Raw genomic sequence first — 15,527 nt, 5'->3', positions numbered from 1 at the left:
AACACTAACACTGATTTCTCTCCACAGATGCTGCCAGACTTGCTGAGCTTTGCCAGCAATTTCTGTTTTTGTCTGTGATACAAGCAGATGCTGCTAACATTAATATTAATTAATATTGCCCCAGTTTGACTACAAGGTGAGCACAAGTGAGATGGGTGACAAGGATTTTCATCTCCAGCTTCTGGAAGCCAATACTGAATTCTCTTAGCCAAAATGCCAATTTTTGAAAATTCACATTAAATTTGCATATCTTCTCCTTTAGATAAGCGAAAATAATCAGTGCTTCAGCAGCCATTTAAAGATAGAATACAGTATTTAATATTTCATTTAACTGTCCTCAGTTTAGAATAGTTCATGATCCTCTTGTAACATTCATGTCAGTACTGTTTTCTTTGCCACATTAAGTCTTACAATGCAATTTATCTTTTAAGTAATTTCTTGCCTTTGCTTCAATAATATTTTGATTGGTTTCACACCCTCAAGAAATGAAATAGATACCTTACTTTTCTGAGGATGCTTCTTGGGGGCAGTTGACTCAAAACTCATGCTAAATAGACAATGTACTGATTGCTCCTTAAAATGTGGTTGAATATGTTCTGGATCAAACTTCAAGACTGACCTCTTCCAAGAAATGATTTTGTTATCAAATCACCAACAACTTGGATATCAGCTTTCTTTAGGATTGGGTGCTTATACACTGAAAAAGAAAATAAAAATAAAACATTTACAATTTACAATGTCATGTTTCTCTATTAATAACATGATTTAAATTGTTAGCCTTCAACTGATTACATTCCATTCACATTATGGCAATGGGAAATTTATTCAGTTGGTACAACCAATGAAGCAACTTTTCACCTTTAAGATTCCCCAAGACTTTATGTCCATTAATTTAAATCAATAGAAACTTGTATTATAGGAGTGCCCTTCTAGGCTCCACAGGAAAATTTCAGACACCCTATGTACCTCCAGTAATGAGGCTTTCTGTAACCTCTTCTCTGGCACTTATCTAAGTTTTCTGTCTGGCAGCAGCCTCCTGTCACCAGATGTTTGTCTCTATCCCTCAAATCTAACCATTCCTACTGGTTTCAGTAGGAGATTAAGCCTATACAGAGTTTAAAATTTCTCAGGCCTAGAGATGCCAACGTCATGAGGTTGCTGCGTACTTTGAAATATTGAGACAGTGATAGATGGGGGAATTGTTGCAGAGAGAGAGAGAGAGAAAGAGATACAGATATAGGAGGAACCACAGAGATGTTCAAGACTTATAAAGTGGGAACATTGAGGGACCTTTTCCAGATTAATGTTTGAGGAATTACGTTGGAAAGTGCACAAAGAGGAATAGGAAATTCTGAAGTGTGTTCAGCAGAACTTCTGTGACCATTATGTTCTCAACTGAATTAGGAAGCAACATTGATAGAGGTGGTGCAAAACATTGCTGGAAACTAAATTGTCAGAGCTAAAACATAGGATGAAAGCTGATAGGCAGCATGTAAGCTGGGTATGGATAACTCAACTGATCAAGGTGACTTTCATCCCAGTTTATTAAAGGAAGTGCAGTGGAGATAGCAGAAGATCTTTCCATAACTTACAATTTCCCTAAATATGAAGTGCCAGTAGTTTGGAGAGGGACAAATGTCACACATTTATCCAGGAAGGGACGTAACTACAGGTTGCTTAATTTAGCATCAGGATGGGTAAGGTTTTGGAAACAATAAAGCACAACGCGCTATTAAAAAATGACTCGTTCACAAAATTGAGGCTCCTAGAATAGGAGGGTCAGTGTCAACTTGGACTTTTTAAAAAAATGCTTAAGGACAGAAACCACAAATTGTTGCAAATGATTGTCTCTCAGAATGGAGAATAACAGACAGTATACCACTTCTCTCATGTCATTCCCTCCCTCCCATCCATACCTGTTAAAGGCCATTTTGTCTTTCCCATAAGTATGGTGACCAATACTGTACACAATACTCCAGATGTGGTCTCACAAATGCCAATAATCTCCCTACAGTTGCATTCAATTCCTCTCACAAAAAAGCATGACATTCTGATGGCTTTCCTGATTACTTGCTGTACCTGCATATAAACTTTCTATGATTCATGCACTAGGACACCTGGATCTCTCTGCATCTTAGACCTCTGCAACATTTCACCATATAGGTCATACGTTCCTTTTTTATTCTTTCTGCCAAAATTGACAATTTTACACTTTCTCACATTGTACTCCATTTGCCTGATCTTTGCCCAGTCACTTAACCTATCTATATCACTTTGTAGGCTCCATATATCCTCTTCACAACTCACTTTCCTACTTATCTTTGTGTCATCAGCAAATTTAGCTACCATACCTTAGATCCCTTCAACCAGATGATTTTTATAAATTATGAAAGATTTGAGGCTCCAGCATGAACCATTCGTGACATTCTGCTAGCCTGAAAAAACACTCACTTATTCCTACTGTCTGCTTCCTGTTAGCCAGCAATCTTCTATCCATGTCAAAATGTCACTCTCAATACCATGAGCTTTTGTTTTCCACAATAACCTTTGATGTGGCACCTTATGAATTGCCTTCTAGAAATCTAAATATAATACATCCACTGGTTTCATTTTATCCACAAGTTACTTCTTCAAAGAATTCCAATAACTTGGTTAAGCATTATATACCTTTGACAAAGCCATTTAGCTCTGCCCGATTATCTTGAGCTTGCACAAATGCCTTTAATTGTAGTTTCTAACATTTTCCCTGTGGCAGATATGAAGCTAACTGGTTTGTAGTCACCTATTTAGGAAAACCTTTCAACTTTTGTATTCTATGTTTCTATTTATAAAGGCAATTCAGTAGTTCAGTTTCATTATGACAGGCTTTACAACCACTGCTTTGACAAACAATTATGTACAACTTGGTCATTCATGTTATGCAATCAGCTCCACTTCTTTGAACCTGGCCCTACACAATACGTAGACAGCAATATCTAAAGACGCTGGACATTGGACTTCTATAATGAGTGGTTGTTATTTTCTCATTTAGCCCTGACTATTGCATACTGCTTCTGCTGTCTGGTATGCAGGCAGCTTACAACGACTATGTGGTAGTCATTCTTACTGATACATCATGAACAGATGTTCCTGTCTGCAACCTGACCCTCAACAATTCTGACCACAGTCTGCCAACAGTGATGTCATTGTTGAGAAATACAAATAAAATCCAAGAGTGAAAACTTCCCTGGCCTTAGGGAGCCATATGGTTGACCACCACCTTTTCCAACTGCATCAAATCCTGCCCCAGCATCTGCCAAGTTAATAAAAAGCAATCATTATAATTTGATAACTTGCATGATAAAGATGTAAAATACTGACAGCAAGGAAAGAAAGCAACATCAAATAAAAATCAAAACCAGATGCCGTGCATGTATTTTTAAAAAAAGTTAAAAATGCAGGTAAATGGGAAAAGTGCAAGGGAATGGAAATAATAGGAAAGCTCTTTCAGAGCCAGCACATACATGAAGGACCTAGTGGATTTTTCTCTGTGATTTGTGATTAAATGAGAAATAAAGATCCCATTCTCCACTGAGTACAGATAAAATGCAAGTTGCAGTTTATCACACAGCTATAGTCAAGTATCTATATGCTATCATGTACTCCAGAGTACTTTAGCTTCTTCATATCTAAATTGCAATTTTAGTACATTGTTGTACCCTGAACAAAATTACAATTAAAAGTGTAAAGTTGACAGGAAGTTAATGGGTTTCTTCTGATGGAGGCTGCTGCTGTGGTAGGGTTAGGGAACATTTGAAAAAACATCACTCACAATCTTATGCTAATCTACTGTGGAAAAATCTGAGATCAAAAGCAATTAAAGGGGAAAACAGCTCTTCAGGAAACAATCTACAGCACATACCGAACAGTGATCACAATCAATTGGTAATTCCTTATTGAATAAACAGTACATCAAATAATTATTTAAAACAGAGGATTTAACTTGATGCTTAATTTACACTGTGAGCAATCATGTACATGTCAATTGATTTTATGATGTGGGCCTTGCTGACACAGCCAGCATTTGTGGCCATCCATAAATAGTCTTGAACTGAATGGTTCGTTAGGCCTTTTTCAAGGCCCGTTCTGAGAAAAGGTCACCAGACCTGAAACATTAACTCTGATTTCTCTTCACAGTTGCTGCCAGACCGGCTGAGCTTTTCCAGCAATATCTGTTTTTACTCTTTTTAGAAGGCAGTTCAGCGTCAACTGTATTGCTGTTAGTCTGAAGTTACAGATAGGCCAGACCAGATAAGGATGGCAGATTTCTTCCTACAAAGGGTATTGGTTTAGGGATTATTTTTAAATAGTTATCAATGATAGTTGACATGGTCATCAGCCAAGGCACCAGCTTTACATTCTATGTTTATCAACTCAATTTAAGTTCCAGCAGCTACCATAGTAGGATTTGAACCTGTGAGCATTAGCTTGCATGTCTGAATTATTCGTCCACTGACATTATACTCAGCGATACATCCTTTTGATACTTCATACTTGATATAGTTTACATCAATTTGTTGATTCTTGTTTTAGAGTGTTAAATTTAATTGGAGGGTATTTTGCTAGATAATTTTGAAGATCAATACGCATATTTACAATAACATTAAATTAATGTTGCTAAGAGGTTTAGGGCTTTTATAACAAGCTCACCATTTTGAAATTATTTGAACATCACAAATTTTCTTTATAGATTAGACTTTCGGGTTTGTGTAAGAAACTTGGTAACATGCATTCTTATATCTTTTACCACTTTTAGGGGTCAGTTTTCTAAATGAGCTTCGTTGATTAGGGTGGATACCAGGCTCCATTAGCAGCAAGTATTCAGAAAATCAAAAGTACCACAAATGTTCTGTACTGTATTTCAAATTGAGATTAGGTTTTCAAGATGAAAAATGTCTTGCAGTTTACATGTTGATTCCTGTGGGAACATCTAGTTAAGCTGAGTTTAAATCACACAACAGGAATTTAAGTGAAAAGTTACTACATTGTATCACACTCCTGACTTGCACCTTATAAACAGTAGAATTTGAAGATTCAGGAAGCGAGTCACTTGCCATAGAATGCCAAGAATCTGCCTTGCTGTCATGCTGGTCCAATTAAATTTGTGGTCAATAGTAACCCCAAAATGTTGATAATGGGGGATTCAGTGATAGTAATGCTGCCGAATGTCACAGGGAAATGGCTTGATTCTCTCTTGTTGGAGATGGCCATTGCCTGGCAGTTGTGTGGCATTAAATTTATTGGCCACATCTGAATATTGTCAAGGATTGCTAGAAATGGATTGTTTCACTTTTCCTGCATATCCTTTGATCCCTTTAGCCCCAAATGCTATATCTAACTCCTTCTTGAAAATATACAATGTTTTGGCCCTGACTGCTTTCTGTAGTAATGCATTCCACAGGCTCACCACTGGGTGAAGAGCTTTCTCCTCACCTCAGTACTAAATGATTTACCCCATTTCCTTAGACTACGATCCCTGATTCTGGATGCCAACATCATCAGGACCATCCTTCCTGCATCTACCCTGTCCAGCCCTGTTAGAATTTTTAGGTTTCTACGTGAACCCCCTCTCATTCTTCTGGAACCCAGAAAATATAATCCTAGCCAATTCAACCACTCCTCATACGTCAGTCCTGCTTTCCCAGGAATCAGCCTGCTAAAACTTTGCTGCATTCCCACTATAACAAGGATGCCCTTCATCAGATAAGGAGACCAAAGTTGCACACAATATTTCAGGTGTGGTTTCATCAAGGCACTGTACTATTACAGCAAGACATCCCTGCTCCTGTCCTCAAATCCTCTTGCTATGAATGCACCTGCATGCTTACCTTCAGAGACTGGTATACAAGGACAACAAGGTTTTGTTGCACATTCCTCATCTCAATATATAATTGTTCAGTTAACAATCTGCCTTCCTGTTTTTGCTCCCGAAGTGGATAACCTCACATTTATCCATATTTTACTGCATCTACCATGCATTTGCCCACTCAATGAACTTGTCCAAATTATACTGCAACATCGCTGCATCTTTCTCACAGCTCACACTCCCACCCAGCTTTGTGCCATCTGCAGATTTGGAGATATTATATTTAGTTCCCTCACATAAATCACTAATACACATTGTGAACATCTGGGGTCTTAGCACTGATCTCTGCTGTACTCCGCTAGTCACTGCCTGTCATTTGGAAAAAGTAAGCCTATTTATTCCTACTCTGTTTCCTATTTCCCAATCAATTTTCTATACACTTTAATACACTACCCCCAATTCCATGTGCTTTAATTTTATACTCTAATCTGTTGTGTGGGACTTGCTTTCTGAAAGTCCAAATAAACCAAATCGACTGGTTTTCCGCCATAAACTCCAAATTCCAATTGATTTGTCAAACATGATTTTCCTTTTTAAAACCATGCTGACTCTGTCCAATCTTGCCACAGTCTTCCAAGTGCTCAGCTATTAAATCTCTAATTTTCCCCACTATTGACATCAGGCTGACTGGTCTATAACTCCCCATTTTCTCTCTTGCCTCCATTTTTAAATAGAGGTGTTACATTAGCTACTCTCCAATCAGAGTCTATAGAATCTTGAAAGATGACTATCAATGCATACACTATTTCTAGGATCACTTTCTTAAGTACTCTGGGATGTACATTATCAGGCCCTGGGATTTATCAGACTTCAAACCCATCAATTTTCCCAACGCTATTTCCCTACTAATACTGATTTCCTTCAGTTCCTCCTTTTCACTAAATCTTGTGTTCCCCAACATTTCTGGTATACTATTTCTGTCTTCCTTTGTAAAAACAGAACCAACATATATATTAGTTGGTCATCCATTTCTTTCTTCTCCACTAATAAATTCCCTTGCTTCTGACTAAAAGGGACCTACAATTGTCTTCACCAATCTTTTTCTCTCCACATACCTATAAAAACTGTTACAGTCAGTTTTAATGTTGCCCATAAGCTTATTCTAGTACTCTATGTTTCCTTTCTTAATGAATCCCTTTGTCCACCTTTCATGAAATCTAAACAGTTCCCACTCCTCAGGTCTGTTTTTTCCTCTGGCCAAGTTGTATGGCTCTGCCTTGGATTTAACACTATATCTAATTTCCCATTTAAACTATGGTTTGACCACCAACTTTACTTCTGTGTCAGACAGGAATGAATAGGTTTTGCAATTCACCCATGTGCTCTTGCCATTGCTTTTCCACCATCATCTCTTTAAGTAATGTCCCCCAGTCTATCATAACCAATTTGTGCCACATGCCATCATAATTTCCTCTATTAGATTCAGACCCTTGTGTCAGAATCAACTACGTCTCTCTCCATCTCGATGAGGAATTCTATTTCTATGATGGTCACTGAACCCCAAGAGTCTTGTTCAGTTAGCCAGCTATTCCTTTCTTATTCCACAATACCCAGTCTACGTTGGCCTGTTCTGTAGTTGGTCACTCAATGTATTTACCCAGAAAACAATTCCACATTCATGTTTGGACCAAGGCTGTAATGAGATCAAGCCACTTCTTGATATCATGTGGAGTGGCATCGATTGGCTGAAGACTGGCATCTGTGATGCTGGGATCATGCTGGACGAGACTTGATGACTCATTCACTCGGCACATTTAGCTAAAGATGGTTTCAAATGCTTCCCTTGCTTGCATTGATACGATTAGCTCCCATATGATTGAGGAGGTGGATGTTCGAAGAGTCTGTTCTTTCAGTTAGTTATTTAATTGTCCACTACTATTCATTGCTGGTTCTGATAGAACGATGGAGTTCTAATATTTTTAGTTGGTTATTGCGCTGCTACATGCTGCAGTTGCTGTTTAACATGCATTGATTAATGTGTTGATTCACAGATTGGCATCTTATTTTAGGTATGCCTGAAGCTATTCCCTGGAGAGTCAACAGCATGGAGGAATTTGAAAATAAGAATGGGAATTTTAAAATCAAAGTACTTCCTAACCAGCATTGTAGGTCAATGTCTCCAGTGGTGCTGGACAAATGGGACTTGGTGTGAGCGAGTACACATTTGATTTATGGTGGGTAGAATGTGGAAGGCTGGTCAGTGGTGCTAGTCAGAAACAGTCAAGTCTGGAAAAACCAGTGTCATAGATAAGGATTTGTACAGAAGAAGCGCTGAAGCAATGGTAGGACAGGCAATGCTAGAGAAATGAAAATGGGCAGTTTTAGCAACATTGTGGCTATGTAGTTGGAAGTTCATCTCACGGTGAAATATGACAACAAAATTGAAAAAGGTTCAGTTCAGCCCCAGACACTTGCCAGAATGAATTATAGAATAAGTGGCAGGGTTGATTCTGGAAACCAAGGTAATGGGCAGGGATGAGGTCTTAGGTTCTAGGTTGCCAGGGTGGAGCAAGAGAAGAGTTCTGATCATGGATGATTGCTGAGGTCTAGGTTCTACAGAAGAGTCCAGATTGAGAAGGTGGGTGAATTTGCATGGCATTTTCAGAGTTCCCAATCATGGTTAGTCAATAGTGGTTATAGGCCTGAAATTGGTCAGTCGGATGGTGAAGGCGATGTGGTTGGGTGTCTGCTACTAATTTAGTAGGAGTATGGTGCGGGGAGGAGGCAGGTTGGTTAAGTAGGGAGATACAATTGTGGGATTTGGTTTTACTAGCTGGCTTCTTGGGCCTAGTGGAAACATTCCAGTTCCCCCTCATCCATAAGCACTTACCTCATAATTTGGCCCCACTTGCCTCTTCTAAACTGCCAATTTCCCTGGGGCCTCAGAAATCCAGTCATCAGAAATCCAGTGAAAAATAAAATGGTTGTCAAAATGAAGGCAGGCAACCTCATGATAGAATTTAAATGAATGACTCCTTTCATGTGAACAAACTGATTTTACTAATGAGAATAAACCTAAACCTGATTGTAGTCACTTGCCATACCTTCACTAATTCTGGAAATAGTCATGTTCTAGGTCATTGGGATTCCAGTTTCAGATTTCTCACACTTTAACGTCTGACATGATCCCAAAACAGCTGTACTTGGGAGCTGAATTTCAGCCCTTTGCTGGAGAGAGTCCAGATATTTTGTCTTTCTATCAAGAGAGACACTAGATGATACATAGGTCATTCAGTCACTTGAGACTATTCTACCATTTGATTTAGATGAATTCTTCCAGGAATACTAACTCTGCCATTTTGCGTCTACACCTAGGCTACTAGCATAGGACAACCTAATGAAGCTTCCCCTATCGTGTATCTCTCCCTTAAGAAAATGATTTCTTTTCACCCAGAACAGAGAAACTAAATTATGGCTCCTCCTATTTGTGTGCTGTTCCAAAAATCAGGTTGAAAACTTTTGTTTTTTGTCTTGTGTAAATTCTCCCTCGGAATTTGGAAGATTTATGCATTATCAACCCAACTCCACAGTGCCACCTCTTTCTGTAGTGACACTGCAAATGTGAATTCGATGCCATCACCTTTGAACTAGATATTCGGTTCACTCAAAGTTGGTTATGGTGTAGCTTTGGTTAGTATGATTGGAGGGTTTTTTTTTAAACTTACATATGTATTTCTGTCCCTCTTCTCCCTCTACTATTGGCTTAATCCATGTTGACAAGCGAGTGGACCTATTACCCAGTCTGGCTCCAAGAGGTGGATACATTGTAAATGCCATTTCTAATACTTGCTGCTTTTTCAATTTTTCAGGCAGCTTGATAGAGGAGTCTGATAAAAGGAAAATAGAACATAAAATTAAACTTTTAAACTTTACCTAATTAAAATAAGGGCCAAATGCCATTACACTGATATGGAGATTTATGTAAGCCACTTTATTTTCATTACATGCTAGTTTTCTATTTCTGTTTCAGCCAATCCAGTTTCCCTTCTTCTGCTTTAAAGGATCAGTGTGGAGAGCTAATGTATGACTGTAATTCCTTGTATAGTCTACTGAATAAAAAGGGAAAGGATCAAGAATCACAAATCTCCCTCCTCCCCTAAAAAACAAGCAACACAAAAACAAAATTATTCCACCAGAAGACCAGGTTTGGCAAATGATGAAATATCAACTGGTATTCATTGCCTTTGGAACTTGTACCCTCCATGCCAACTTAGCTACTTCTCACCATGCACAGATCTCAGGAGTCTTGACATAAAATAAAATTAAGTTCCAAAAGTATATTTTAGCCTACACTGAAAAATACCCATTAAACTTCAGGTGGTTAATCATTTATAAAAACAAACTTCTTTTGAAAGATCACGTCAAAGCCAACTAATTATTTAATATTCTCTTTAAGCTGATAATCAGTAAACTTAGAACTCACTGCTGAAAAACAAGATAGCTTTTGGAAATCAGCCAAGCATTCATAATGAGAATTTAAGAAAATCTAAAAACAAAAGCTATCATAATTGTTAGAACAGCCTTTTTCAACCTTGCATTTATACTGGTAGAGTGTTTTGTTTCAATTCTGAAAATGATATATTTGAAATCTTCATATCATTACAGTTCTATGGACATTATGCAGATTTTAACAGCCTACGTATCAAATCTATAAATTTATGGATTCTCATAGTGAGGGTTAAGGCTCTTGAAACAGTCAAAATGGGTCACCACTGAATTCTGGAGTTGGGCCCGTAACCCCCAGATGCAGATCAGAGGCAGTCAAGTGCCTGGCTAAAAGGTCCATCTCCATTCTTCAGAAATGTCTTAACTGTGTTGTGGAATTTTTACTCTCTAGTCCCCATGCAACTCATGACTTGATGAGTTTGTACATCAGAAACTTGCTGAAATGGTTACTAATTTAAGATTTATGAACCAAAGACACATAGATGGAGTTGGTCCAGAAACAGGTTTAGTTCAGAGCAAAAAAAATTACTCAAACTCTTTCCATCATCTCAAAAGATAGCCCCACCATTACATTTTGATTAAATTTCCTTGCAGGAACAGAAGAGCTGTACTGTTTTTGGAGGATGACAAGAGGCCACGCTGAGTGACCACGGTTACACGGAGTGAGGTAGCATCAAAAGTAAGTGCTCACAGTAGCATCAAGATAGACTGGATTCAGTGCTGCAAGAGGATGAATGATCTGCTGTGCTTTGGATGGTATGTACTGCTGTCTACTCAATGCTTTAGGTCCTATAAGTAAAAGTGTCTACAACACTAACTTGGTCACACAGTACCAGCTCAATGACATTTCATCACCACTCAGAAGACCTACACGCCTGGTAATTTTCTGGAAAAGGCTTACATGGGCAACAACAAAAGGTATCTTTGGGTTGAACACCTCACAAGAATATCAGGCATTCCATCATATCAAGGTTTATCGATTTCCATGAACTCTGCAGTCTCCAGATCAATTGTAATTCCATCACATGCCATAACAAAGTATCTCAACATTTAAGATTAAAAATACAGGAGTTCCCTTGAAGGCAGGAATGCATCTGCGTCATAATTAGTTAACTCTTCCACGCATGTACAAGTGTTCATATAAAATCATTCAACCTCAAATCTATTTGGTATTAAATTTTTGTGCCTGTCTGCCTCATCTCACTATTGCCCTGGCTTCCACAATATCTTCATCAACAGTGTTGACTTCTTCAGTAACACCGTGAGACTCCACTTCCTTATCTGCAGAGACATCTCCCCTTGGTGGCTGGTCTAACTCCCCCTCTACTAAGTTCTCACTCTGTCATTGAACCAGATTGCACAGGATGCAGGAAACAATGAGCAAACAAACTATTCTGAAGACCAAATTTGGCTAGTGCTGGTGTGCTCCTCTTGAGCTGTCCAGGCAACAAAGACACATATTCAAAAAAATTGACTATATGTTCAATAATGGCCTCAAATGCATGGGAAGTACTGAAGCATTGTTTTGCAATAGGCCAAGTGTCTTTCACTTGGGTCATTGGCCATTCTTTCTGGTGCACTCCTTCACTCATGTTCCAGCCATGGAGATGATGCAAGGTGGGGAAAAAACATTCTCAAAACCTGGGAGTTGTGCAGAATGTAAGCATTGTGATAGTTTCCTGGATAGAGGGTGGGCAACTTCAGGTTTTGGAGTCTGTGTCACAAACAAGCTGAACGTTGAGGAAGTGAAATCACTTCCTGTTCTTGAACATGACTGGATGATGCCATGGAGCTCTGAGTGCTACATGTATGTAGCTGACGGCCTTTTGTACCTGAAGGAATCCAGCGATGGCCGCAGATTCCATGGTTCGAACACCTTGGCTCTCTGCATTGACGTTAATCTGGACAAATTGTACTGCTTTCCTGGAAATGACACTGATAAATTCTCAAACGTATTTGTGAATTGCCATTTGGGAGATGCCATACTTGTTCCCCACTAATGTTTGAAAGTAGCCACGGCCAGAAATTTTGATACAGCTGTAATCTTCAGCACCACGAGCATTACACTTCCTCCTAAGCTGACTGACCGATTTTAAAATAAGTGACAAAATTCCCCAAATTACCTGATTTACAGACCTGGGTTGATTGAAAGCATGGATCAGGTTTCTGTACTTAAGAAGACTCAAGCTACAAATAAAGTTATAAACCATCAGCTTATAACAATACAACTTTTAAAAATCTAGTCGCCATAGACAGACACACACAACAGTTCAGTGGTTCTTATTCATGGGTTGCTGAGACAATCCTTATGGTTCTTATGCTGATCAGAATGTTGTTTTACAATTGTCTTTCTTTGAATGCTTCCACTGGTTTTCAAGAGACACACAGTGGCTGGTTGACTGATAAAATGTCTCTAACTTATCAGTTAAAAGTTACAGCTTACAACAACGCTGAAGGAAAGATGAACTGGATTTTGACGAAAGAGAACAGAGCTCCTGTTCTGGTAGAGATCAAACCACTTCTCTTTCTCTATCTTTTTCCCAGCCCCAAACTGTTCAATTACCTAAGAAACATTGTGGGCCGAAGGGCTGTACTGTGCTGTCCTGTTCTATGTTCGATGTAACCAATCACACAGTTGTTGGCAGGCAAATGGCTTTTGTCATTGATATCTTGTCACTAATCCATGGACCAATCAACTTGTCTGCAAATACTTCAATTACTGCTTGATTCAAACAGCATTTTACATGATACTTGCCATAAGTGTGAGGTTACTTGCTTTACAAAACATGCATAAATCCTTTAAATATTTCAGCATACAATTTTAAAAAGCATAAAAACAAAAAAGACATGGTCCTTACACGAGAGAAAAACATAAATAATGGCCGAGTAATTCTTCTCTGAACTCACAAATAGTATTTTGCAGGATTTGCTTTGATTCCCTCAGTAAAGTGTGTTTGTGCTGTGCAGCAACATGTGGAAACAGATCTGAAGCCCCTTCCATTTGTATTATACATTCTCTGACAGACTATCTTTTGGAAAATGCATTTAACTTCTCATTTGACTCTTTTATCCTCTAATCTCCTCCTTCCGAATACATTTTCTAACATAGCTGTTGAGGTCTCATTCCTTTCCTACGGCCTTCCTTCTGTCCTTTCTCAATTTCCCCTTGTAATTATCAGCCTTTCCACTATTTCCCTGGATACTCCGTCTCTTTCCATTCTTATTGAAATTCCCAGGCCCAGTCTTACCTTTACATCCTCCCCTCCATTTGGTTCCACTCTTCCTTCTCCTTCCCCAGCCTATCTCATTATCCACCCATAATTTGCAGCTCCCACCTTTCATTGTCCTGATTGCCTATACGTTGCTTCTCTGCATCCTAGTTTGCTTCCTCCATTCTCCAGGATAGAACATAGAACATAGAACATAGAACATTACAGCGCAGTCCAGGCCCTTCGGCCCTCGATGTTGCTCCGACCTGTGAAACCAATCTGAAGCCCATCTAACCTAAACTATTATCATCCATATGTTTATCCAATGACCATTTAAATGCCCTTAAAGTTGGTGAGTCCACTATTTTTGCAGGCAGGGCATTCCACGCCCTTACTACTCTCTGAGTAAAGAACCTACCTCTGACATTTGTTTATATCTATCACCCCTCAATTTAAAGCTATGTCCCCTCGTGCTAGCCATCACCATCCGAGGAAAAAGGCTCCCACTGTCCATCCTATCTAATCCTCTGATCATCTTGTATGTCTCTATCAAGTCACCTCTTAACCTTCTTCTCTCTAACGAAAACAGCCTCAAAACCCTCAGCCTTTCCTCATAAGACCTTCCCTCCATACCAGGCAACATCCTGGTAAATCTCCTCTGCACCCTTTCCAATGCTTCCACATCCTTCCTATAATGTGGTGACCAGAACTGTACGCAATACTCTAAGTGCGGCCGCACCAGAGTTTTGTACAGCTGCAACATGACCTCATGGCTCCGAAACTCAATCCCTCTACCAATAAAACCTAACATACTGTACGCCTTCTTAACAACGCTATCAACCTGGGTGGCAACTTTCAGTGATCTATGCACATGGACACCGAGATCTTTCTGCTCATCCACACTACCAAGAATCTTACCATTAGCTCAGTACTCTGTATTCCTGTTACTCCTTCCAAAGTGAATCACCTCACACTTTTCCGCATTAAACTCCATTTGCCACCTCTCAGCCCAGCTCTGCAGCTTATCTATGTCCCTCTGTAACCTGCAACATCCTTCCGCACTATCCACAACTCCACCAACTTTGGTGTCATCCGCAAATTTACTAACCCATCCTTCTACGCCCTCATCCAGGTCATTTATAAAAATGACAAACAGCAGTGGCCCCAAAACACATCCTTGAGGTACACCACTAGTAACTGAACTTCAGAATGAACATTTCCCATCAACCACCACCCTCTGTCTTCTTACAGCTAGCCAATTTCTGATCCAAACCGCTAAATCACCCTCAAACCCATGCCTCCGTATTTTCTGCAATAGCCTACCATGGGGAACCTTATCAAACGCTTTACTGAAATCCGAATACACCACATCAACCGCTTTACCCTCATCCACCTGTTTGGTCACCTTCTCGAAGAACTCAATAAGGTTTGTGAGGCACGACCTACCCTTCACAAAACCGTGCTGACTATCCCTAATCAAATTATTCCTTTCTAGATGATTATAAATCCTATCTCTTATAATCCTTTCCAACACTTTACCCACAACCGAAGTAAGGCTCACTGGTCTATAATTACCAGGGTTGTCTCTACTCCCCTTCTTGAACAAGGGGACAACATTTGCTAGTCTCCAGTCTTCTGGCACTATTCCTGAAGACAATGACGACATAAAGATCAAAGCCAAAGGCTCTGCAATCTCCTCTCTAGCTTCCCAGAGAATCCTAGGATAAATCCCATCCGGCCCAGGGGACTTATCTATTTTCACACCTTCCAGAATTGCTAACACCTCCTCCTTATGAACCTCAATCCCGTTTAGTCTAATAGACTGTATCTCAGTATTCTCCTCGACTACATTGCCTTTTTCCTGTGTGAATACTGACGAAAAATATTCATTTAGCACCTCTCCTATCTCTTCGGACTCCACGCACAACTTCCCACTACTGTCCTTGACCGGCCCCAATCTTACTCTA

General features: G+C 39.4%; 1 protein-coding gene across 1 annotated transcript in view; it reads right to left on the bottom strand.

Moving 5' to 3' along the window:
• Nucleotides 1-608: 608 nt before the first annotated feature.
• Nucleotides 609-15,527, bottom strand: part of iqcm (IQ motif containing M) — a 103,669-nt gene continuing 88,750 nt past the window's right edge. Inside the window, exons 4-5 of the mRNA XM_048606658.1 lie at nt 9,571-9,732; nt 609-697 (exon numbers count right to left, since the gene is read on the bottom strand). Of these exons, the coding sequence (XP_048462615.1) occupies nt 609-697; nt 9,571-9,732 (251 nt within the window). The remainder of the gene's footprint in view (nt 698-9,570; nt 9,733-15,527) is intronic.

The sequence above is a fragment of the Rhincodon typus genome, chromosome 1 (assembly GCF_021869965.1).
Source record: "Rhincodon typus isolate 14 chromosome 1, sRhiTyp1.1, whole genome shotgun sequence".
NCBI classification, from domain to species: Eukaryota; Metazoa; Chordata; class Chondrichthyes; order Orectolobiformes; family Rhincodontidae; genus Rhincodon; species Rhincodon typus.
This window is presented reverse-complemented; position numbering and strand designations above follow the sequence as displayed.